Raw genomic sequence first — 25,635 nt, 5'->3', positions numbered from 1 at the left:
GCTGACTCTGGCCCTCAGGCAAAGGAAAAGGAGCTGGACTTTGGGAACGTGCTGGTGAACAGCAAGCAGACCAGGATGCTGGTACTCCTGAACGATGGCAACTGCACCCTCTATTACCGCCTGTTCCTGGAGCAGTGCAGCCCTGAGGCTGTCGGCAATGGCCCCCTCGGTACTCAGGCCTGGGCGGGACTGGGCTGGGAGGCAGGCAATGAGGGGCGCTGGTTAAGACTGGTTAACCAGACCATGGTTTGGGGGCAGGCAGAGCAGGGCTTAAAACTTGGTGCTTCCACTTCCTAGATGTGTGGTGTTGCCGGGTGATTGTCCTCTCTGAGCCTCAGCTCCCTCATCTGTAAAATGGGGCTACTGGTGGCGCCTGCCTCACCGAGCAGCTAGGTGGCGCAAAGTGCTTAGCAGATGCCAGTGACACCAAGACACGTCCTCACACTGTCTTGATCTGGAGGAAGCACTCTGCTCCCCATTTCCTGGCTCAGGGCCTGCTCTCTAACCAGAGCAATGCTGGTCCAGGGGAGAGTATCTGGGGGGGAGCAAGAGGAAAGGCTGGACCTCTCTGGGCTGCACTGAGGGCCTCCTCTGCCCTTGACCCCACCCGGTCATTCCTGAGCAGCTCTGCAGCTGGACCGCACAGAGGGGAGCATGCCGCCCCGGTCCCAGGACACCATCTGCCTGACCGCCTGTCCCAAACACCGCTCCCAGTACTCCTGGACCATCAGCTACTCTCTCCTCTCCCACAGAGGTACCTGGGCCATCTGGCACGGAGAGTCAGGACCAGAGAGGAAAGGGGGAGGACTGTGTGACCAGGACTTGGGGTGGGAGGATGCCAAGGGTTCAGACAGAGCTAGCAGAGTGGGTGTGAGTGTGCCAGGGTGTGCCTTTGGGTGTCTGGTGAATATGCCTCATACCAACCACATCTGTATGTGTGGGTGTCCGTTTGTGTGTGCCTGAGCTGTGGAGGACTCAACGTGAAGAGTTGGGCGCTGTGCTGATTTACTGTGGGATCTTAAGCAAATCCTCAGCTGCCCTGGGCCTCAGTTTCCTCCTTCATAAAATGAGGTTGTTACCATCCTGCCCCGGGGCTGCCTGCTAGGAGCCCAGCACAGGAGAGTGGCTAAGAGTGTGGACTCCCTGGAATTGGATCCTGGCCTCAGCACTTATTAACCATGTAATCTTAGCGACTTGTTTAACCTCCCTATGCCTCAGTTTCCACATCTGTAAAATGGGGATAATAATGGTGCACAGGCAAACCTTGAAAACATTATGCCAAGTGAAAGGAGCCAGTCACAAAAAGCCACACATTGTATGATTCCATTTATGTGAAACACCCAGAATAGGCAAATCTACAGAGACAGAAAGTAGATTAGTGGTTGCCAGGGGTGAACGGAGAGTGACAGCTACTTGGTACTGGGTTTCTTTGGGAAAGCCTGAAAATGTTCTAAAATTTGTGGTGATGGTTGCACAACTCTGAATATACAAAAAATATCACTGAATTGTATGTGTTAAAAGGGTTAATTTTATGGCATATAGATTATATCTCAATAAAGCCATTAGTAAGTATTATCAATAGTTTGAAAACAGTGCACAGTGGTGTTTGCAAAGCACTTAGGACAGTGCCTGGTCCATAGAAATTATCAGATAAAGTTTGGCTGTTGTTGGAAGTAACCCAGAGTCTGCCCCTGACAAGGGTCCTGGGACAGGTTTCCCGGGACCCCTGCATCCTCAGCCTGTACGTCCCGCCCCAGGGGAGCTGGGAGGTGAGCCCACCCCTCTCTCCCACACCGCTTTCCCCCAGATAACAAGGTTGGGGAGAAGCAGGAGCTGTGTCGCGTGTCCCTGATGGCCGTGTACCCCCTACTCTCCATCCTGGATATCTGCTCCATGGGCAGTGCCGAGGGCATCACCCGGAAGCACCTGTGGCGCCTCTTCTCCCTAGACCTGCTCAACAGTTACTTGGAGCGCGACCCCACCCCCTGGGAACTCACCTACAGAGTGCCCACCCGGCACAGGTGAGGTGGGCCTGGGGGAGAGGCAGGCCCTGTCTGGGGATGTTCTTGGAGCTTTCCGTCCATGCCCTCAGCCCCAGGCCCTGTCCCAGAAGGGGCTCCCTATCTCCTCCCCAATTCCTGCCCATCCCCGGAGGAGAACGGAGAAGGCAGGGATGGGCTTGAGGTCTAAAGTGCTGACCCACCCCTGCCCCTGACTCCCAGATTCTCCAATTTCCCACCTGTGGGGAGATGGGTGCCAAGCCAGCCACCCCTGGAAGGGCCCCATCCTGTCCCCAGCCCTGTTTCTGAGACCATTTCTCTGCTCCACACAGCACCAGCCAGATCCCCTCTGTCGTCACCCCTCTGAAGCTCAACTTCAATTTTGGGGCAGCACCAATAGACGCCCCACCCTCTGTGGTGCTCCTGGCCCTGAAGAACAGTGGAGTGGTGCCCCTGGACTGGTACAGAGGGGATGCCCGGGGGACCCGGGGGACAGGGGCTTGGAGGCCTTCTCTTGCTGGTGGTAGCCCTGGTCGCCTGGTGTCTGTGAAGTGTCCCCCCGCCCCCACTGATGGATGTAGAGGCCAGGGTGAGACTAGGGCCGCCCAGCAGGACACCAGACCTGTCACTGGCTGAGTCAGGTCCACAGGCTCAGAAATGGTAGAATCACCCTATGGAGACTGGCAGGGTCATCTTCAGAGCTTAAGAAATGAGAAGTAACCGTCTCGCATCTGCTGCACGCTAACCACTGGGCTTTATGAGCCTCTTCTCCTCCGAGCCTCACACCAGCCCTGTGAAAAATATCCCCCTCTGCTGACTCTTTCACAGATGGGAGGCTAAGGGCTCAACCAAGAGCATTCAGCCATTAGAGGCAGAGCCAAGTTCAAGCCCAGATTTGTCCAACTCCAGAATCCCTGCCTACACTGGTTAGTCAGCAAGAAGCTGCGAGGTGCTCCTGCATCCCGGGCATTGTGCTAGGCGCTGGGGCAGCCCCGACAGAGCCCCAGGCCAATGGGGGCCGGGCCTGCACGGGGGGTGAGTTGAGGGTCTCTGGCAGGGAAGGACAGTGCTCTGCTGCCACAGCGCCGTTGTCAGGGAGATGACAGGGCTAAGCAGAGCCAGGTGAGCTGCAGGAAGGGTCGAGGCTGGCCACGGGGCAGGCTGCACTTCCCCAGTCACATGGGGCCCAGGCCTGGAGACCTGAGCCCACCAAGCTGGGCCCTTCCTGTGCTTGGCTTTCCTCCCACTGGGGCCCCAAACTGGTGCCCAGTAAGCATCCTGTTTCCATGCCAGTGCCATTTCATTTTTCCCCTCCCTTCCTCTGCCACGCGCCTTGATTTCCTAGTAAACTTCCTTTTGATGACTTCCAACTTTGCTTGGCTAGACGGAGGTGAGAAAGAAGTGTCCCCATCTGGGTCAGGCTTAGGGGAGAGAGCCAGGGGCCCAGCCTGGGCATGGTAGTGAGTGGATAAGAGTGAACATATGCGGGGCGGGGGGCCTCTGTGATCTCAGGAACCTTCCTGCCTGAGCCGAGCCATGGGGTGCGTGTGGGTGAGGCTGGTGGGGGGCTGCATCATCCGGGGTGCAGTGGTCACCCTGTACTCTCTGGGTTGTCCTGCCCCTCCCTGTGGTGGAGGATGCCGGGGGAGCTGATTCATTAAGCGGCTCCTGTGTGAGAAGGGCTGGGACTGGGAGTAACTCAGGGCTCCTGGCCCTGAGTGACTGGGAAGCTTGGCAGGCTGGTGGGGAAGGCCCAGGGCCTGCCTGGAGCTCTGGATCTGCCATTCCCTGGGTTGTTTGAGTGGCTGGGAGCCAGGCCCTGCAGGGCTCAGGAGTGGGGGCAGGAAAAGCGGCGCTGGCCCGTGTCCTGGTGTGGAGCAGGGTACTTTGGTGGATTGTGCATGCGTGTGTATTTGTGTAGGAGCAAGCCAGCTCACACTCTCTATGGAGAGGATCCAGGTCGCTGGAAACTGGGGTGGAGGAAAGCCGGGCAGAGTGCCCACCGAACTGGGCCGTCCATTGGGAGATCATTGGAGGTTCAGGAAGGCAGTCCGTGCTTGTTCCCGGATTCCAAACGCAGGGAACCTTCCTTGGAAGGCTTGACTTTCCTAGGCTTTCTGTGTTGTTGTGTTTCCTTTCAATTTCTTAGAAGGCTATTTTTGAAAATTCTAGCCGGGTCTCGGCTAAACTCATAAGGAACAGACTGAAGGTTTTATTCCTGCCAAGACCAGTAAGAAATGGGGAGTGTGGACTTGGCCTGCAGGCAGCAGCAGGCAGGACAGAAAACCTGCCGTGCATTTAAGGGGTGATCCCTCACAGGCATCAGATACACGGGTTAACATCATCTGTTCCCTCATTCATTCATTAAGTCATTGGCTAAATGTTGACTGGGGCTTCCTAGGTGCAGGCTCCAGGCCCAGAGCTCAGAATAGCAATGCAGATGAGCCCAGGCCCTGCCCTCCAGGTGGGGCGGACCAACCTTTTGGTGCAGGGTGACAAGTGCTGTGAAAGAGGCTTGTGCAGCCACTTGCCTCTGTTTTGGAAGTGGTAGGTGGGGGTGGGCACATGAGAAAGACTTCCTGGAGAAAGCTACAGCCAAGCTAGACCTGCAGCCCAGGGAGCAGAGGCAGAGAGGCTGCGAAGAGCCTCCCAGACGGAGGGCCTAGCGCGGACATGGGTAAGAGAAGAGGGCACAGTGCGGCTGCAACGTTGATAGGGGGGCGGGCAGGGCCTTGGACTCCTTCTCCTTCTGAGAAGGATTCATGGCTTGAGGCAGGGGGACAGGTTGGCAGGCTTCCGCAGTCCGCAGCATTCTAAAAGGTGCTGTCAAAATTCCTACAACAAAAGGTGGTAGCAATTTCTTCTCTCCCTACCTGCGTTCGAAGATGTCCGTTCTTTCTAAACTTACCAGCATTGGATGTAACTGTCATGATTCAGATGTGAAAATATTTAAGACTGATTCAAGGGAGTTTTGATTTGCATTTCCCAACTCCCCTTGAGCCTTTTCAGATGTGTTGGCTGTTTTCTTTCCCCCTTCTGGCTGTTCCCTCATCATAACCTCTGCCAGTTTTGAGGACAGTTCTGTGCCATCCCTCTGAGAGTTCAGGGATCCTTCTTCTCAGATTGTGGCCTTGGGACCCCTTTGTCACTTATTTGGTCACCATTTAGAGTGCAGTATCTGCTTTAGTACAGCACCAGGCATTACAGGGGCACTAATTCTATGCCCAGCCTTGCTTTGGATTCAAGACTACTAGCCCTCTTGGGCACCCTTGGTTGGTGCTGCTGGCATTCCTAGGTGGCTCAAATGACCCTTCCTAACAGCTTGTCACACAAACCCCTCCAGGGTCCGTGCCCAGCTCATAGTGGCCCACATATATAAGCAGCACCCTGACCCCTGGCACCCACAATGGGAGCCCCAATCTCCACTTTCCATTTAGTCACCAGGACCCTGCTTCTGTTCCTGGGTTTGGGGGCCATTATGAAATGAGAATCCACAACTGCCGCATTTGCCCAGCCATGCATGGGACAGCTTGCCTACTGGGGGATGAAGAGAAGGCCTCCATCCATCCTGCCTGGGGCTCAGAGCTCCTGCCTCTGTTCTGACTGAGAGGCTCCACCCCTTCTGCTTTGCACCCCTTGCCCAGGGCCTTCCTCTTCCCAAGTGACCAGCAGATCGACCTGGAGCTGTGGGCAGAGCAGGTGGAGTTTGACTGCACCGAGCTGCACCAAATGCGCGTGCAGGACAATTGCATATTCTCCATCAGCCCCAAGGCTGGGAGCCTGAGTCCTGGGCAAGAGCAGATGGTGGAGTTCAAATACAGGTGCTGCCCCCACCGCCCGCCCTGCACTTCCAGTCCTGGAGACCCCTTTCCCCCCGACTCCTGGAGGAAGCTGGCCTTGTACTGTGTGACTCCAGGGTACCCTGAGTGGCCACCACCCTGAGAAGGCCCCGCCTTCCCACCTGCAGGGGAAGTTTAATTTTCCTCTTGCCCCATCCCAGCTCAGGGGTTTCCACGTAGCTGCCCCCAAAGCCATGGGTGTGCCGTGACCTCTTGTTCTCCCACTCGTACCAGGGTTCAGTAACTCATCCCAGACTCTCTCCTCCCTTCCAGCCACCTGTTCATTGGCACTGATCGCCTCCCGGTGCTCTTCAAGGTGTCCCATGGCCGGGAGATCCTGGTGAGGCCCAGCCCTGGTCCTGTCCTGGAAAACCGAGAGAGAGGCACAGGGAGCTGTGCTCCCTAGAGAGATGGGGTCCAGATCTCTCTGCTGGGTACTTCAGTTCCTCCCGGGGAAGGATGCTACTCACAGGCTTTCTATTTCCAGCTAAATTTCATAGGTGTGACAGTGAAGCTAGAGCAGAAGTACGTGCACTTCACCTCCACCAGCCATCAGTTCATCCCAGTCCCCATCGGCGACACACTGCCCCCGAGGCAGGTCAGTGGTCTACATTGTCCTGGTCACCAGGAGGCTTAAGTATTGATCTCTGTGTATCTGTATCAGCCTTGACAGGATGACAAGGACCCTGCCCTCACTCTAAGAGGTGGGGTGGCAGGTTGAACCCCAAGACTGGGCAACTGGGAGAGACCCAAGGCGAGAGGCTTCAGCTTCTTGGCACTGGTGCTAAACCTTTTGCCAGGCCTCATTCCCATGCAAAAGCAGGGAGTTCCTTCCTCTAACACAGGGTTCTTCAAACTTCTTTGACCATGAGCCACACTAATATATTTTGGAAAACCCAATACATACATACACATACAACTGAAACAAAACAAATCAATACGTGCACCACTACATGCTAAGTACTCTGATGTTTTCTTTTTTATTTTATTCTGTTCCATTTTTTAAAATGTTTTATTTATTTTATTTTACTTATTTTTATTTTTGGCTGTGTTGGGTCTTCGTTGCTGTGCGCGGGCTTTCTTCTAGTTGCGGCGAGCGGGGGCTGCTCTTCGTTGTGGTGCGCAGGCTTCTCATTGCGGTGGCTTCTCTTGTTGCAGAGCACGGGCTCTAGGCGCACGGGCTTCAGTAGTTGTGGCGCGCGCGCTCATTAGTTGTGGCTCACGGGCTCTAGAGCGCAGGCTCCGTAGTTGTGGCACACGGGCTTAGTTGCTCCGTGGCATGTGGGATCTTCCCGGACCAGGGCTCGAACCCGTGTCCCCTGCATTGGCAGGCATGTTCTTAACTGCTGCACCACCAGGGAAGCCCTGTTCCTTTTTTTTTTTTTTTTTTTAATAATTAATTAATTATTTATTTATTTTTGGCTGTGTTGGGTCTTCGTTTCTGTGCGAGGGCTTTCTCCAGTTGCGGCAAGTGGGGGCCACTCTTCATCACGGTGCGCAGGCCTCTCACTGTCGCGGCCTCTCTTGTTGCGGAGCACAGGCTCCAGACGCGCAGGCTCAGTAGTTGTGGCTCACGGGCCTAGTTGCTCCGCGGCATGTGGGATCTTCCCAGACCAGGGATTGAACCCTTGTCCCCTGCATTAGCAGGCAGATTCTCAACCACTGCGCCACCAGGGAAGCCCCCTGTTCCATTTTTTAAATGCTGGACATGACCTGATAAATTGGTTTCATGACCTGCTTACTAATGGGTCTCTGTCACAGTTTGAAAATCACTGCCCCAAAAAGGGCATCTTTCTGGAGCGTGAAAAGCTAGAATGTAAATCCTCAAAGCTATAGAATTTTCTTTATTAATTGGAGGGAATCAGGTTCCTTTGTTCTGAAAATGTACATTGGAAATCTCCAAGAGAGGATATAGTATTTTCACAAACATCTCACCACTCTGAAATTTCTAACAATTGAGAAGTCCTTCTGTTTCTGGGAAGGGGCCTCTAGCCACTCAGCCTAGAGGCAGAGGAATGGGCTTCGTAGACCTGAGAGGGGGTCTCATAGCCCCGAGCTCTGCTCACTGCCTTACACCACCCTTTACGCCACTGGCTTCCCAGAAGCCCCATCCAGAATCCCAGACCCTCAAAAGAGAAGGCAAAGACTCACATGCCAGAGAGACCAGACCACTCCCCCATGGCCCTGAACATAGACAATGGAAAAGGCCCCCAGATCTGGAGAAGACCCAGTTGTACCTACAGCCAAACTCCACAACTGCAGCCAAGCTTCCTTTTTCATTCATAAGATGATGACAGATGGTGGCCTGGACCTGCAAGAGAGCAGAGGAAACAGAGAGAAATGAACAGATTTAATTTACATTTTGAAGACAGAATCACTGGGACTTGCTGGGGATTGGATCTGGGAAATAAGAGAAAGGGATGGATGAAAAATGTATTGGATTCCTAGTTTGAGCCACTGGAAATATGTAGTGCCATTTGATGAAACAAGATACACTGGGGGAGGAATAGGTTTTAGAGTGAAGAGTTTGGTTTTGGCTGAATTTAAGATGCCTATGAGACAACCAGGAGGAGTTGTTTAGTAGTAGTTGGATACCAGGTCTGAAGCTCAGAGGGTGGTCCAAGCTAGAGAAAGAACATCAGCACATTCAGGAGTGGGTGCTGAGAAAGATGAGGGGGCTGGACCTAAAGCCAGACAAACTTTATTCTCACTGTCTTCCTTTTTCTCATCTCTAACACGGAGGCTTGGACCAGAAGATCTCTGGTTTCAGGCAGGCCGTTCTGTGATTCCCCAACGTTGGAGTTAGTCTTGCGGAGACCTCATATCTTCCTTCTGCTCCCTTATCTGCCTTTAAGCACAACTACCTCTAATGGCAGACATGGAAAGTGGTAGCCTCACAGGTAGTTAGAATGAGAGCTTAGAAAACGATGAAGGGTCTGGATGGTGCATGCATGGACATTTCCCTAAATTCCAACACTAGGGACACAAGCATTAGTGTCCCCTTATACCTTGACTAAGGTAAGTTGAGAGCAAATAAAATAAGAATTACAGATTATACTAAAATGTCACAGGCTGAAAATACAGTTATATACTTCTTGGGTGATCAAGCCATAAGGGAAATCAGAGGTATTTAAGGGAGCTCTGGGACTGTAAGGGTGACGTCACGGGGCTCAACCTGCCCTCCCACAGTGGACACAGAATCCCAGGTTCTCTGAATTGCAGCCCTGAGCTGGTGTGGAGATTTCCCTATTCCTTCCCCCTGCAGATTTATGAGCTGTATAACGGTGGCTCGGTGCCCGTGACATATGAGATCCAGACCAGCATCCTGTCGCAGGTTCAGGAAAAAAATTTTGATCACCCCATCTTCTGCTGCCTCAACCCCAAAGGGGAGATCCAGCCAGGTACAACTGCTCTTGTCTTCTGGATCTTCTCACCTATTGAGGCCAAGACCTACATGGTGAGCAGCAGCCTGGGCTAACACGGGCTTGGGGAGGGGGTTGGAGGTGGCCTCCCCAGCAGGCCTTGCTCTGACCAGTGCCTTCCCCCACCTTCCTAACTTCCCAGGTGGATGTGCCCATACACATCCTGGGATGGAACTCAGCCATCATCCGCTTCCAGGGAGTGGGCTATGACCCTCACATCATGGGCGACACAGCCCCATTCCACAACATCTCCTCATGGGACAATAGCTCCATCCACTCGAGGCTGATGGTTCCTGGACAGGTAGGGGGAAGGGAGCTGGGAAGTCCTGAGGCCTAGGAGGAGACTGAGGGCCCAGGGTGTCCACTGCAGAGGGATGGGGAGGCTGCGAAAGAAGAGACGGAGTTGAGAAGGGAGGGATACAGAGGTGAACCTGGAAGCAGCCCTCCTCCAGATTTAGGAGGCAGCACCAGCTCCATGAGAGGCTTACCCTGCCACCTAGTGCCCACAGGTGTTCCTGCTCCGGCCACTCCCCCTGCTGCAGGGCCCTCCACCCGCCCTTGCCTCTGGGCATTGGGATGGGGCTATTGAAAGGAGTAGAAAGAAGCTCTGCCATTCTAGGGCTCTGAGATATTATCTTCACATAGAACAGTCTCTCCCCTGGACCTAGATGGATTTTGCTGAAATATCTAGGGTCAGTAACACTACCTTTAGTTCACACACTCTTCACTGTTGGGAGGTCTGACACATCCATCCATTTCCCCACTGATCCACATGCCTGTTTATTCATGCACGTATCTCTCCATCCATCCATTCACCCACTTCTCCATCCATCCATCCACGCACTCATCCAGTTACTATCCACCAATACATCTGCTTGTCCACTCTTCCACTCCTACCCTCTTTGGACTCTTACTGAAGGATGAGTACTGTGGGGTCACAGAGAAGAGCCAGACAAAGTCTCAGCTCTGGAGGCACTCAGGGTCTAGACAGAGAGAAAGTGCCCCTTCCATGGCCTCAATCTTTCCAGATACCCCTACAACACAGCTCCTGCTGTGTGCCCAGTGAAGATGCCAACAGCTGATCACCTACTAATTTACAACCATCCTTCAGAGACTCAAATTTTGTTGGCTTTAGTTCTGCCTTCTCTAAGTGAATTCTGATTTCTCAGCCCTTCCAAGCCTATTTTAATGGTCAAAATCATAGGCTTTAGAGTGAGACTGCCAGGGTTTATCCCAGCTGTGCCTGTGAGAGACCTTTGGAAAATTATTTATGCTCTCTGAACCTTAGCAGCACATCTATAAAGTGAAGATGATAGTAGTACCTATATATAGTAGTGGCCTATATATTGGGCCACTGTGAGGATCAAATGCATGTCAGTTGCCTACAGTGGTACCTGGCCTGTTGAAAGCATGCAGTGACTGGTAGTGGTTGCTATGCTTAGTATTTCTTCACCTCCCAAAGCTGCTGTTGTGTTGTCTCCACCAACAGAACGTCTTCCTGTCCCAATCTCATATCTCCCTGGGAAACATTCCTGTGCAGAGCAAGTGCAGCCGCCTGCTGTTCCTCAACAACATCTCCAAGAATGAGACAATTGTCTTTGTCTGGCAGCAGAAGGCTCTGGACTTTGGGGAGGTGAGAGTGCCCTGTGTTTGCAGAATCAGAACCTCCAGAGGGGCTCTAGACTCACCCCATCCCATCCCACCCCATTCCACTCTATCCCATCCCATCCCACCCCATCCCATCCCCTATCCCATCTTGTCCCATCCAATCCCTGTGAAGCTCCAGAGACTCCTTCCCAAAATAAATAGGTGTCTGTGAGTCCTATGAGAGGAAAGGTGGCTCCCGAAGAGACGATCCCATTTGTGGTGACCCTGAAGGCCTCAGTGCATGCCAGCTTCTATAGCATGGACCTGGTATGCAAGGTAGGATCAGCCTTAGAGAGAAGCTGGGATGGTGCACAGCTCCCAGTCTTGAGGTGTGGGGTGGTCTGTGAGATCCCCAGACCCCCAGAGAGAGGCAAAGGCCAACCTCTGGAAGAGTGGAGGGTCCACAGCACAGGCCCAGGCCAAGGCCCTCCAGACCTTGGTCTTCTCTCTCCTTGTCCTGAGCCACAGGTGTACCGGCAGAAACTCCTGAAGCAGTACCATAAGGAACTGCAGGAGTGGAAGGACGAGAAGTTGCGGCAGGAAGTGGAGTTCACCATCACAGATAGGAAAGCAAAGGTGAGGAGGGCAGGGTGGGCTTTGAACACCACAGAGCTTTCTGATTGGCCTTGCCAGAGGGGACAGAGGTGGTGGTCAGAGGTGGTCCTAAAAAACTGGTCAGCCTGACTTAAGAGATTAGATTTCTTTCATTAGGCTAAGCATAGCACATCCCCAAGAGACTCTCTGGATTCTGAAAGCTGGCTGACCATTCCCTGCTTCATGTAGCCTGTATTTAATGAACACCTACCCGGTGCTGGGCACTGGGGACCCAAGGGAAACCAGGCAGAGCTCACCTTCTGATGGAAGAGAGTGTGGCGTAGTGGTTTCAGGTACAGGCTCTGGAAACAAATTGCCCGGGTTTGTTTCCTGACTTTGATGATTTCTAGCTCTGTGATCTTAGTCAAGTTATTTAACCTCTTAGTTCCCTCAGCTGTATAATGGGGGATAATATGACATCTGAGACTGGCTTCAAGAGAGTCCAGAGATGGGGTATAGATGAGACAAAATTGGCCATGAACTGCTAATTGTTGAAGCTGGGTGGGGGGTAATGGAAGATTCTTTGTAGCCCTCTCTCCACTTTTGTATACTTTTGAAATTTTCCATATTAAGAAGGTTAAAAAGGGAGTTCCCTGGTGACCTAGTGGTTAGGATTCCAGGCTTCCACTGCCACGGCCCGGGTTCAATCCCTGGTCAGAGAACTGAGATCCCACAAGCTGTGCAGCATGGCCAAAAATTAAAAGGTTAAAAAGAAAAGTTGTTAAAATATTTTATTTTATTTTTTTAAAATTTACTTTATGTATTTATTTTTGGCTGCATTGGGTTTTCGTTGCTGCGTGCGGGCTTTCTCTAGTTGCGGCGAGTGGGGGCTACTCTTCGCTGCGGTGCGTGGGCTTCCCATTGTGGTGGCTTCTCTTGTTGCGGAGCATGGGCTGTAGGCGCGAGGGCTTCAGTAGTTGTGGCACGCGGGCTCAGTAGTTGTGGTTCACAGGCTCTAGAGCGCAGGCTCAGTAGCTGTGGCGCATGGGCTTAGTTGCTACGTGCCATGTGGGATCTTCCCAGACCAGGGCTCAAACCCGTGTCCCCTTCATTGGCAGGCAGATTCTTAACCACTGCACCACCAGGGAAGCCCCAAAATATTTTAAACTGTGAATAAATTGTTATCTGCTTTGTGGCACTGCTGCGAGGATTAAATGAGTTAATGCATGTAAAGTGCCTACAACAGTGCCTGACACCCAGTAAGCACTCACTAAACATGGGCTATTACTATTTATGCAGGGGAGACTGATAATAAATTATTCAAAATATCCACCTTGGATCCTCCTCCCCACGGTTGCATTCCTTTTTTTTTTTTTTTTTTGTCTGCATTGGGTCTTCGTTGCTACACACTGGCTTTCTCTAGTTGCAGTGAACAGGGGCTACTCTTCGTTGTGTTGCTTCTTATTGCAGTGGCTTCTCTTGTTGCGGAGCACGGGCTCTAGGCACACGGGCCTCAGTAGTTGCAGCGCACAAGCTCAGTAGTTGTGGCGCACGGGCTTAGTTGCTCTCCGGCACGTGGCATCTTCCCCGACCAGGGCTCAAACCCGTGACCCCTGCATTGGCAGGCGTATTCTTAACCACTGCGCCACCAGGGAAGTCCCCACTGTTTCATTCTTGCACCTTGATCACCCCTGTGTACTCCACACTGAACCCCCAGGGAGACACTACTCCCCTCTGAACCTCTGGCCCAACTGTGAAGGCAAATCATGTCTTGAGGGCTATGGGAGAAGGGAATTCTGAATTAAGGCTTAATAAGGGAGGCTGTTTCCTTAGCAAGCCAAACCACAAAGCCAAACCAGACAAGTACCCTTGGGGCAGCCTGCATTGTTTGGTGGCATCTCCATGTCTTTCCTTTAGTTAGGTAACCAGATTTTCCATGTCTGCAGGTAGCACTTCCCTAGGGAAGGTTCTGGAAGAGGGTGTGGCTGGGAGTTGGGCAGAACCAAGAGGGCAGCAGGTGCTGACATTGATTTCAGGCCCTCCATGGGTCAGCAGGAAGGGAAGGAAGAGGGGAGTCCCTCTAGGCCTCTTACATCCTAAGCAGGGGTCTCTTTGCTTCCACAGAGAAGGGCATATTGTACAGCTTGTGGACCTGTGAGGAAGTACAGGGTGAGGACATAAGCCCAGGCCTATCTCCTTGGGATAACTTGAGAGGATCCTTGCTTCCTCTCCAGAGATACCTCCAACCTCTGGTCTAGTCTCCTGGAAGGGAGGGATGAAAGTGCCAACGGGTGGGGATGAAATGCCAGGGGTGTCACAAAAAACCTGGTTGGGAGGCTAGGGACTCATCAGTGATGGGAATGCAGTCCCTAAGTCCCTGTCATCCGTGCCTCCCCTTTCCCAAAGACACTGCCCCCCATCAAGAACCAGTGGTGTCTCAACTGGCCAACCAGCTGGAACCTTAAGATCGCGAAGGAGGAGACACACTGGCCATGCCCCCAGCCGCCCTCACCAGGGATGCTCAGCTTAGGCCTCACTGCCCGCGCCCATGCCACCGACTACTTCCTGGCCAACTTCTTCTCTGACTTTCCCCGCCACTTCTTGCACCGGTGAACTCTCAGGGAGGGAGGGGTCTGCTTTCTCTGCTCTCTGCCACCCTCCCGCTCTAGAACAGGACTGCCCAGACCTAACCCTTGCTGAGGGCTTGGAGCACGTGCGGCATCACTGGGACTTCTGGGGCACTGCTGGGCCCAGAATGTCCCCATTACTGTTAGGCCCTTATGTGGAGGGGGCAAAGAGCCAGAGCCCCTGGGGAACCCACTTAGGCCTCCCTGCCTCCCCTCCTTCCTTCCCTTTCCAACTTGGAGCCTCTCCAGGTCCTTTGCCGACTCTGAGAGTTGGGCTTGGTTCCCCAAATGCAGCAGCACTATGTTGGGTTAAGGCTGGGGGCTGCCCCAGACTCACCTATGTCCTCATGACTGGGCAGCCACCGTCACTGCTCATGCCCCCAACCCCAGCGTGGTGGCTTGCCCAGGCCACTCAGAATGCCACGGCCTGCCCCAGGGAGCTGCCAAAGAGGAAGTACCCCAGGGAGGAGTCGGAGGCTGGTGAGGAAGAATCCCTGGACAAGTGGGCCCTTGTCTCCAAGCAGGAGAAGCAGCTCCTGACTGACTGTCTCACCACCATAATCAGGTGACCACGCACCCCTTAAAGGCTCACCCCTCCATCTCCCTAGTTCATTCGTCAATTCTGGGTCCACCCAAAGCCCCTGAAATCCCAGCCCTTCCTTTCCTGAAAGATAGAACTTCCTCACAAGATCCTTCCACTGGTGGTCCCAGGCCCTCCAGGATGGTACAGCTCTAATGGATCTGGCTGGAGGGATCCTCAGGGCTGGGTCCGGAGTTCTGCCTTGTCATGGCTGGTAGATGTGGTCTGGAGCCAGTTCACTGTCTCTCCAGGGCTCCGGCCCTCATCTGTGTAGCTCTGACATCCTGGCTCTTCCTCTACCATATAATGTTCACCTTTAAGAATCCACGGGGCCCAGAGATGCCTTTTTCTAAAGGAGGAATGGGAGGGAGCAACTGATCAGGGGCTCCCCTCCCTGCACTTAGCACATGTTTGTGGACACAGTAGTCAAGAACCACCCCTTGGGGAACCCTGAAGCCAGAGCCCCCCACAGGGGACTGCAAGGCCTCTCAGTGAGGACCTTCTCCTCCTCCCTGCCACCCAGGGGTCTGCTAGAGGACAAGATCTTCCATGAGGCTGTGGACCGAAACCTGGTGGAGCAAATGCCTTACTTCTGCCAGTTCTGGAATGAGCAGTCGGCAAGGTTCATGGCCCAGAACAGCAGCCTGCACTTAGTGCCAGCCATGTCTCAGTCCTCCAACAGCTCTGAGGTCAGCAAAGACAAAGAGGAGGAGGAAGACGAACGGAGGCTGAGGAAGAAGGAAGAGGGGGAAGAGGAGAAGAAGGACAAAGGGGAAGAGGAGGAGCTGGAGGAGGAAGAGGAGGAACAGGTGGAGGAGGAGATGGAAGAGGAGAAGGAGATGGAAGAGGAGGAGCTGCAGGAGAAGGAAGAGAAGTTGCCCTGGACGGAGATTAAGCCCACGCTGCAGCCCACGTCCCAGGAGTCCCTGAAATGGCAGTGGCAGCAACAGCTGAAGGTCTTACTGAAGGAGAAGCAAGAGCAGGATGAGAAGGAGGCCATCAGCCGGTAAGCAGCCAGAGCGAGGTGAGGGTTTGGGGTGGGGGGTCAAGTGCAGAAGGATCCTAGGAGGCAATGGTGTGCTGGGGCTCTACCTGTGTGAGCTTCTCTTTCCAACTCAGTGTTCATTGACATCACTGTTGGACGCTTAAGGCCTCAGTGGGAGTATTTACGAAATGATGATCCAAGCTTTAATTTTCTTCTCCAAGAGCAGACTATTAACATTTACCATCACACCACTTCCAGGAGGGTGATTATAGTCGTCAAAGTCTCTTAAATGAGTTTTTAGAGCCAGGAGAAAAGTACCACCTCTTCTTGCACCGCCTTTCCCTGGGGCTGCTCTGTGGCTTTCTGTCCGTGGTGGGATTCCCCAGGAGTCCCTTCTGCACCGTCCCATCGCTCGATGCCTTTCCCCAACCCTGGCCCTGGGATGGGGACTCCGATTCCCTGGGTTCGAATCCCACCACGTGTACCAGCAGAGTGACATTTGGCAACTTGGTCTGTTTAAGCCGTAGTTTGAACGTCTGTAAAGTTGGAACAAGGATGCCTCATAGTGTTGGGAGGGCGGGGAGTTAAAGTGAGAATCCACGTAGAGCACGCGGCAAACGATACAGCACAGAGGAGGCCAGCGGAGAACAGAGAGCGCGGTCGGTGGCGGCGCTGACCCCGGCGCCCCCGCCTCCCGCCCCGTAGGTTCCCGGCTTTCGTTAGCCTGCAGGAGGCGCTGCTGGAGAACGTGATCCAGAACATCCTGGTGGAGGCGAGCCGCGGGGAGGTGGTGCTCACTTCGCGGCCACGCGTCATCGCCCTGCCGCCGCTCAGCGTTCCCAGGTTGGGGGGCCCAGGCCAGCGGCCGCTGGAGGGGCTCGAGGGGCTGCAGGGGCGGGCAGGCTCGGCGGGAAGCCTCTCCCCGACCCCACTACCTGGGGCTTTCTGTCATCCAGGATTCTGACTCCTGACTCGCTGCCGGCGGCGTCCCCGGGGCCGCAGCAAGCGGAGATGCCCGGCTCGATTGAGCCGCCCCCCACCAACTGTTTGCAGACGCCAGCGCCCACCCTCTCCGACTTGCAGCTCTAGGTTCCTCCCGCCCCCCTCTCCATCACCCCACAGTAAAGCATCTAGCTTTTTTTCTATATCTGCCTTGACTTTATTTCCCCGACGCGACAAGAACTCGCGCGCGCGGTCTGAGAGGGACAGATGGTGGAAGCGGCCAAGGTGGACCGCCTAGACTCATTGGAGACTTAGGGGCTGGGAGGTTGCGCCTCTCCACTCCACTGGGCAGCTGGGCAAGAGTTCTTGCTGCTCGCTGCCAGGCGCTGGACCTGGTCTGGCCAGTGGAGGGCGCTTCGGGCGGGGCCTGGCTGGCCTTTGCCCCAGCAGAGACGGGTGGACAGGAGCCGAGCGCCAGGCCTGGTCTGCGCAGCAGGTGGCCGCGGAGCAAGGTCGCCACCCCTACCCTTTCCCCGCCGCGCTTGCTCTGAGGCTCGGCCCTTCCACCTCTAGCTTTTTCTCAGCATCTGCCGGGCTCCCGGGACTCTGCTGAGGTTGGGAAGGAAGGGAAATCGAGGCACTTCGCGGAGGGCCAAGAACTAGACGCTGGGGTGCGGGTGGAGATCATCGCTAGACAGCGGGCCACAGTCCCTACTAAACGACTCCCATCGTGAATCTGAATCCCCAGACCAGGGGATGTCCCACTTTCCCTAGGATACCCACCTCCGGTTCCCCCTAACCTCCGCCTGGCAGCCTCTGTCCTCGGCTCCTCCCCCCCTCTCCCCGAGGCAGGTGGGTGGAAAAGTGACATCTGGTGTTGTTCCAGAGGCGCCCAGGTCCCCGACACCCCCCCTCCACCGCCACCGCCAAGGCCTCGGAGGAGCTCCGGCCCCAAAGCCTAGGCGGGGGCGGGGAGAGGGGCGCTCCGCCTCCTCTGAGTCAATATTTGCCCCGAGCAAACGGGCGCCCGGACAGGTGTGAGTGTGTGTGTGTGTGTGTGTGTCTAGGGGCGGGGACTGAGTAGGCCGTATAAAGCGCGCTGGCCGGGGCTCCCGCACAAGCTCCGGGGCGTGCGCTGGGGACCAAGCCAGGCAGGGCCCGGCCGGGTAGAGGGTTGCCAGGAAGGGAGGGGCGGGCCAGGTGCGCACCTGTAGTGGCCACTGCGGCCGCCGACGTGTCAGCCGCAGACGCGCGCAGGTGAGGGCGGCAGCTAGCGGAGTGCTGTGCCGCACTGCGCTCGCCGAAGACCAGGACCAGGAGACCACCGAGGGCCACAGCCTGGCCCCGGGCCCTCCGCTCCCGCCCCGCGACGAGCCCCTCGCACAAACCGGACCTGAGCGTTTTGTTCGTTCGGCTCGCGTGAGGCAGGGGCGGTCTCTCAGCACCCGCCCGGGGGCCCGGCCCGATCGCCACGCAAGCACCTGTCGCCGCTGCCGCCGCCATAAGGGTCGGAGAGGCTGTGCGCCGCTCCCCGGGGAGATCCGGCTCCCATCCGGCCCCGCCCGCCCTGCCTGGTCCTGCCCGCAACTCCTGGGCTGCCCGGCTCGATTCCGGATAATACGGGCCGGCCGAGCTGGCTCCACCGGGTGGCATGGGGGGCTGTGGGCCTGTTCAGGAGCCCTTCCGGAGGTGAAAACCCGGCTTCTGGTCCGGCTCGGTCCCAGCGACTTCTGTGGCCTTGGGCAAGTCATTTCATGGCCTCTCCTCGGGCTTTCCTCCAACCCCCATCCCCCATTTGCGCAATGAGGGGGGTTGGTCTGGCCTCCCGCATGGGGCCCACCAGTCCCCATATCCTAGTTTCTGGGCTTTTAGCAATACTTTTGAGGCCCCTGACTTGGGAAGTTTGAGGCTCTCAAGGGGTTGGAACAACAGCTAGGAGGTGTGGAAAATCTGGGTGGGGGGAGCTAGAATCACAATGGATCAAGTCCAGCTCCTCCACATATCTTTGGCTGACATCCTGAGGGTTCACTCCCTGCCATCTCCTTGACCCATCCTTCAGTCTTCCCATGTTCAAGACAGACAGACTGATAGAAAAGGACAAACATGGGGTCCGGTAGCCCTTGCCTGATGGGGTTCCCAGGCACTGTAGCTCACTGCCTTTCCCAAACTTCATAATCCCAGGGCCTCTTGTTTCAGTCAGCTGGAGGTGGGGTAGGTCTGAGTGGCCCTCAGATTAGGTGGGAGTCCATGGGTCATTAGCCACAACACAAACCTAGGACAGACCACCCCCCTTTTCAGTGACTCAAAGTGTTAAGATCTGACATGGGGGAGGAGGATGAAGATTGCCCTAGACCCCTGGCCTCCTGCTTGGAGAGCCTAGAACTGAGGCCTGGGGTCAGTCTGAGCTCCCAGTTGAGTCTCTGCCCTGTGATTCCAGGTGTACTCCATTTCACCTCCCAAAACTGATGGTGATGCTGAGCCAGCCCCAGAGGGAAGGGCCAGTTGTAGGTCAGGGGTGGAAGGAGGGCTCCTTGGACAGCAGTAAGGAGCCCAGTTTCCCCTAAGGGTGAGGAAGCATTATGGGGAGGGACTGTACCCCACATACCCAGGCCGAGGCAGTCCCCAGGGAGATGGGAATGAGGGTCAGGAGTCACTGTTCCCTTCTGACTCCAATTTGGATGTTCCTGGGGGTGCTGGCTTTCCCCCTCCACTTTCCCCCCACTTCACTGCCACCCCTCACCCAACTACCCGCAGGCTCCACGGGATCTGCTGAGTCCTTGGCACAGAGAAAGGGAGGGGGAGGGGATGAGATGGCTCTGACAGATCCCAGGCAGGTCTGGGGAGAGGGCGGACTGCAGGCTGGATCTACGTGCAGCAGCCTGGGGCGTGAGGGTGAGGGGAAGTCCATGGGCCCCAGGCTGGGTGTGCGCAGCCCTATCCTGGCCTCCCTGACCAGGCTTCTGTCCTGGGCCCAGCCTGGCACTGATTGATTTGCCTGGCCCTGGTGCTGGCACATCTTCCCTGTGTCTTTGAGGGCTTCCTCTCCCCTCCCCCAATCACGGAAGGTGGCTAGAGCACTCCCCTTCTGGCTAGGATTCCAGATTCTGGGGCTGCACAACAAAGAGGTCTCCCCTTGGAATGACCACCCCCCAACACACACGCGCGCGCACACACACACACAGAGCAGTCCTGGGGGCGGGGGTGAGAAGAATGAGGCCACCAGTGGGCTGGGGTCTGCCCTTGTGACAGAGAGCCACTGCCTCTTCCCCCGCTGGCCTGGCGGGGGCGGCAATTTCCCCAGACCTCCACCTCCCCCCATCCCTTAGACCCGCATTTCCTGGACCTGGCTGGGGATCTGGCCTCTCCTCCAGGTCCATCCTCCCCTGCCTGGCCAGGGGCGGAGTCTCCAGGCGCCAGGCAGCCCTGCAGGTGCAGGGCTTGGGGAGGGGGGTGTTCAGCAGCTGGTATTCGAGGCGGCCCCCACCCCCTCCCCCTTCCTGCTCAAAGCCGGAGCCTGCTTCCTGTCATCCCTGTCAGCACCCTGAGCGGGGGAGGGGACAGGTAATGGAGGAAGCGGAAAAAGGGAAAGAGCAGTTGGAGTGTGGCTGGCCATAGGGGGACCAGGAAACTGCCCATGAGAAATGGAGAGGGCAGAAGGATGAGCAAGAGGGTGGAGAATCCAAGCAGAAGCACAGAGGGACAGACAGAGGGTGCAGCCCAGAGGGTGTGGAAGATTTCAGGGTCCAGACAGGCTGCAGACACCGCCCCCCCCAACCCCAGATTGTGAAAGTGAGAGCTAGAGAGAGACCAGAGATACACAGAGGCAATGTGAGATAACAAGGGATGTACACTCCAGAGAGATGGGATTTGAAGACGTTGGGTCAGAGGTCAGGGTAACCAGGGATGGAAGAGACAGTGTGGGCAGGGGAAAGGAGATGCTATGTGAAAACAGCCTCCATCCCACCCCACATCGGGATGGGGAAATTACCCACAACAAAGGAAAAAGAGGTGGCTTCTATGTGACCTGCAAACGTGAGCCAGGGCTGGAAGTAGAGGTGATACCCCTAACTTGGGAGACCCATCTCTCCCCATTAAAGGGCAGAAGGTGAAGAGGGACAAAGCTCAGGCCACGTGACTAGTGAGGGGCATGGATCTGACTCCATCTCTCCCGCTTTCTCTCTTGGCCACAGCTGGACAGACAGCTGTGGCAGCTGCCCTGGCCCCACTACCCACCTGCTGATTCTGGCCCAGCCGTGGAACTTCTGGGTGTGGAGGCTGCCCAGGGTCTATGTAAGAGTGTGGAGACCTGGGAGTTGAGGCACCGGGGGGCGGGAGGGCTTGCACACAGGCGCTAATCCCCAATCCAGCCAAGGCAGAAGCAGAGCCTCACTGACCTTCTCGGAGATTAGTCCCCATGACGACAGTGGCAACTCACCCCCTCATTCGGGCTAGGCCAGGTGTGTGTGAGAAAAGTGGGAAGTGGGGAGTGGGGGTGCAAGCAGAGGCTTGGTGGGGAGGGAAGGGAGCCTTCCCGAGGCATCACAGGATCACAGGAGTCAGGGCTGGGAGGCCCTTCCAGGATCAGCAGTTAGCTTAGTTTTCAGGTACAAAACTGTGGCCCCAAGATGGGGAATGACCTGCCCAAGGCCACATATGGACCCAGGAAAAGCACCGGGACCAGAAGTCAGGTCTCTGGTTCCACCCAGACAGCAGAGATTTGAACAAAAACAAAGGAAATTGGGATACCCCCCCAACCCTCCCCAACTGAGCTCATCAGTAGAGCGGCTCTAATGGAGTGAAGCAGGAAGGCTCCCCATCCTGAATGCTAGGCTGGCTTCTCAGGACAGGGGATGCCGCTATGCCTGCTACCCGACTCCTCCCTACAACCCAGCCCAGCCCCAGGGGGACAGGAAGAACAAGGCAGCAAAGCCAGTTATAACCACAACAGTAACAGCGAACATTTATTTGATGCCTACTGCAGGCTAGTTCTGGGTTTTACATGCATTTAAATCTTTACAACAGTTTTAAAGACTATCATTCCCATTTTTCAGGGGGAAAATCTGAGTAGTAGAGTACAAGTTCATCCAACTTATAAGCAGTGGAGCTTGGATTTTAACCCAGGCAGCAGTGTGACTCCAGAGCCCACGCTCTTAACCCTTCAGTGTCTGTATGATCTTGAGTGGGTGACTGAGATGATCTTCTCTAGGCAACCGTGGAGTGGGCTGTGTGCATATGAAAGTACACAAGGCACCCACCACAGTGCCTGGCACATAGTACATTTTATTAAATATTTAAGGAATAAGTGAGTGAACAAATGTCTGCCCATAAATGAGTTTGACCATTGAGGTGTCTACTGAATCCTAGAAGAAGACTGTTCACATGTGATGCATGTGGGTTCCGTCCATGTGAACGTGTGCACGTGTGTGCCCTCTCCCTGCCGCCCTGTGCAAGCCCTGTGGCTTTGTGCCTGGGTGAGTGGGTGGTGGTGAAAGCTGCCTCCCATCTCCCTGGATGGGGGCCAGTTCTCCGTCCCCACTGAGGGGCAGAGAAGAGGGGCTCTGTTGATAGAGGGACAGGACAATGAGTCTGTGTGGGTGGGGCTCTCACCCCGTCAGGACCCACCTCTTTCAGGCCCAGCTGTCGGACCCAGCCTGAGCTGAGCTAGTCTCTCACCCGCGTTATCTCTGTCTCCCAGGAGACCAGACCTCACAGCCCCAGGGAAGGTGCTCACTGCTGTTCCTGGCTCCGGAGCTGGGGTGGGGGTGGGGAGTGGAGGAGCAGGGCTGCAAAGGAGGGGCTGGTGGTGGTACAGGGTGGGGGAAGGCACCACATTCACAGAATTTGCATCTTCAGTCACCAAAGCCCTGGCTGATTTCCCAATGAAATGAGGGAAAGGGGTGGGAGCAGGCTGACTTGAGGAGAGGACTTTGGCCACTGGGACCCTCTAAGCTGTCCATCAGTACTGTGAAGTCGGGCTGTTCGAGGGATGGGGTCCTATATGAGGGAGACGTCACTTCTCTGGGGATTCTACCTGGGATGGAGACCTGGATGAGAGTCCAGGATTGGGTTTAAGGGTTTCTTTGTCAGATCTACATTTCCCCATATGGGATGGAGATCTGAGTGGGATACAGGGCCTCACTGAGAACACAGGACTGAGTCTGAGGGCTTCTCTGTGGGATCTTAGTGTGCCTTATGGGATGGGTGCTTTGGCAGAATCATGGGGGGTGGGTCCTGAGGATTCTTAAGTGGGACCAAAGGTCCCTATATGAGATGAAGGACTGGACAGGGTGGGGGTGGGGAGTTCTCTTCGGGTAATGAGATACCCTACAAGATCTTGAGTGAGGTCTCTTGGATGTGTAGACCTGGGAACACTTGTTTTTTTGTCTAACTCCTCCCCCTTCCCCATGCCCAGAGGCTGAGGCTGTGGATGTGGAGGAGGTAGGGGTGAGGGTGCTGAGAGGGCAAACAAAGCCACCTGTGCATCCATCCTTCAGGAAGCTCTGAGCACAACTGATCTGGGAAAACAAACAGGACCAGCTGCTGGGGAATGGAAGGGGGGCTGGAGGTGGACCAGCCTGGTAGAGAAAGGAGGCCAGAAGGGGGTCCATAGTACAGAAAAGGGGCAGGGATCCCAGAGCCCCATTCTAGCACACCAGTAAGGGTTGCCTGACAGCCCCTTCCCCTCAGTGGCTCATTCTTCCCTTTCTTGATGATTATGAGGCCCAGAGCCAGGGAGGGGTCTGGAAGGATGTGGGGAGCCTGAGAGAGTCTAGAGATCTGGGCAACTGGCTATTGGCAGTGTCGGTGGGTGTGCCCATTTCTGAGAGAGCTGGAGAAGACAGGTAGGACTGAATGCCATGGACTATCCTGTGCTGGCAGTGGGACCTACACACCATTTTCCCGATGAGGGAACTGAGTCAGAGGAGGGGAGAAGCTAGTTAGTGCCACACAGCTACTTAGTGCAGAGCCAAGATCAGAATATAGGACTAGGAGAGGAGCGATGGCTGTTCTAATTCACACACACACACACACACACACACACACACACACACTCCTGTGGAATACGGTGGTCCCACCAGCACGGAAACTGCCCTCCCAGCCCCAGCTCCCGAAAATACAGCGTCCACCCTCTGACAGCCACCCCCGCACCCTCGGGACTAGACTCGGCGCCCGCGTCACTGACCAGCGCAGACGCACAGCTTGACGCATTCGCCACCGGCGCCCCTCCCGACCTCAGCCTCAGATCAACTCCCCTTTCCTTTCCCCGCCCCCCGTCCCCACCTCTCCGGCGTTCTACCCAGAGCGGCCCGCGCGCCCCCCCTGGTGGCCGTATACAGAATTGCTGGATAGAGATGGGGGAGGAAGAGAGAAGGAAGGGAAGAGATTCGGTCCCTCACTTCTCACCGCTGCGGTAGCCCTAACTTGTGAAACCGAGACAAACTGCCGGGTCACGAACAGCCCAGGACTGTTTCTTGCCTCCCTCGATAGCTTGAATTTCCCCTTTTTGGGTTTGGGGAAAATTATACCCTATTTGTCCAAACCCCCTCTAGCATAGGGAGTCAGGGGACTGCGCATGGTTCTGACCACATCAGCAGTCAAACCTGGTTGTGGCTGTCCCTGCTCTGACTTAAAACCTCCAAACTGGGCTTTACTTTCTATGTTATAGGGCCTTGTACTTTTGGCATTCACCTTCACACACGTTGTGATCCTTGACAGCAATTACTCACCAGTGAAAAGAGAGACTCAAGGGAGACTCCAATTTCCCCCAGTGCCTGTTCAGGGGTGGGGAGGTCGGTGGGATGTGCAAACCGTCACCCCCCACTCTCACTGGAGAATTTCCTCTACACCCCTTCCCCCATGGACATCTGGCCCAACCTGACCACCCTGTTCACTCATTCATTCCAGAAGTTTTATTGAGCACCTACTATGTGTCCAGTACTGTGCTAGGTTGGAGGATAACAACTGAAAACGAGACTGACACAGCCCCTGCCCCTTTAAATGGAGCTTACAGTCTAGTACAAAAGGAAACACTCAGTACAGCCATACACAAAAGATGAAAAAGACAACTTTACAGAGTAATAAATGGTATAAAGAAAATAGGGTGATGTGATGGACAGTAAATGCCAGGAACAGCATCACCCAGGTGGTAAAAGAGGAGCCAGCATGCCAAGATCTTGTGACTAAGACGCTCCAGGTAACAGGAGCAACAAATGCAAAGGCTCTGAGGCTGGAGTGAGCTTGGCAGTTGGGAGAAAGCATAGAAGCCAGCATAATTAGACTTTTGGATTTGGGGCAGCTGCATCTGGCCTGTGAGCCCTTTTAGTCACAGGAGGTTGGGTGGCAAGAGCACTGGCTTTGGAGTCAAAAGGTCTAAATTCTAATCTTGCTCTGACACTAGCTAGCCATGTGGATTTGGAAAAGGCCCTGTACCTCCCAAGCCTCAATTTCCACATCTGTTCACCGAAACCTACCACTTTGGACTGTTGAGTTTATAAGAGAAGCACTTGGCTCATGGGAACAACAAAATATTAGTTTCCTTCTTACTCACCCCTCCGCTTCTGCTGGAATACCCCCTCCATTAAGGAACACTCACAATTTTGCCAGAAGCCTTTGTGTCTCCTTGACAGCCATGATGGTTAGGAAATTCTGTTGCAAGTTGTGAGGAAATTTCCTCCCTAGAACTTCCCTGGGGCCCCAAGCCTTTCCCCCTAAATTTCTCCCTCCCCACACCCTACCTTCCCCCCTCCCCCCACCGTACAAGGCAGTGGGATTGGGGGTAAGAGCCTAAGACCTACAGTCAAAACAGAAACCCAGGTTCACACCTCAGCTGGGCCGCTTCTCAGCTGTGACACCTCCCCGACTGCGTTCCGGTACCCTTCTGGGCCGCAGGATCATCCGTGAAATGCAAGGCAATAACACCGCCTGCCTCAACTGGTCGGTGCTACAATTAGCTGAGATCACGCACGTAAAAGCTCCGAGTAGAGGGTCTGGCCCGAACTAGGCGCTCAATAATCAGCTGCTAGATCTCAGGCTGACGTCGTGGCTGGAGGCCCCAAAAC

The 25,635-nt window shown here is 55.1% G+C and overlaps 1 protein-coding gene across 1 annotated transcript in view; it reads left to right on the top strand.

Moving 5' to 3' along the window:
• The window catches only part of CFAP65 (cilia and flagella associated protein 65), a 39,972-nt gene extending 23,249 nt beyond the window's left edge, over positions 1 to 16,723 (top strand). Inside the window, exons 17-34 of the mRNA XM_057551361.1 lie at positions 19 to 169; positions 626 to 754; positions 1,808 to 2,021; positions 2,333 to 2,461; positions 5,645 to 5,821; positions 6,113 to 6,179; positions 6,327 to 6,437; positions 9,105 to 9,296; positions 9,404 to 9,562; positions 10,751 to 10,894; positions 11,071 to 11,184; positions 11,377 to 11,484; positions 13,567 to 13,611; positions 13,849 to 14,051; positions 14,506 to 14,634; positions 15,173 to 15,655; positions 16,340 to 16,477; positions 16,591 to 16,723. Of these exons, the coding sequence (XP_057407344.1) occupies positions 19 to 169; positions 626 to 754; positions 1,808 to 2,021; positions 2,333 to 2,461; positions 5,645 to 5,821; positions 6,113 to 6,179; positions 6,327 to 6,437; positions 9,105 to 9,296; positions 9,404 to 9,562; positions 10,751 to 10,894; positions 11,071 to 11,184; positions 11,377 to 11,484; positions 13,567 to 13,611; positions 13,849 to 14,051; positions 14,506 to 14,634; positions 15,173 to 15,655; positions 16,340 to 16,477; positions 16,591 to 16,723 (2,826 nt within the window). The remainder of the gene's footprint in view (positions 1 to 18; positions 170 to 625; positions 755 to 1,807; positions 2,022 to 2,332; positions 2,462 to 5,644; positions 5,822 to 6,112; positions 6,180 to 6,326; positions 6,438 to 9,104; positions 9,297 to 9,403; positions 9,563 to 10,750; positions 10,895 to 11,070; positions 11,185 to 11,376; positions 11,485 to 13,566; positions 13,612 to 13,848; positions 14,052 to 14,505; positions 14,635 to 15,172; positions 15,656 to 16,339; positions 16,478 to 16,590) is intronic.
• The last annotated feature ends 8,912 nt before the right edge of the window (positions 16,724 to 25,635 follow it).

This window comes from Balaenoptera acutorostrata, chromosome 8, assembly GCF_949987535.1.
Source record: "Balaenoptera acutorostrata chromosome 8, mBalAcu1.1, whole genome shotgun sequence".
Lineage (NCBI taxonomy): Eukaryota > Metazoa > Chordata > Mammalia > Artiodactyla > Balaenopteridae > Balaenoptera > Balaenoptera acutorostrata.
The sequence above is the reverse complement of the archived record's forward strand: the minus strand, read 5'-3'. Positions and strand labels throughout refer to the sequence as shown.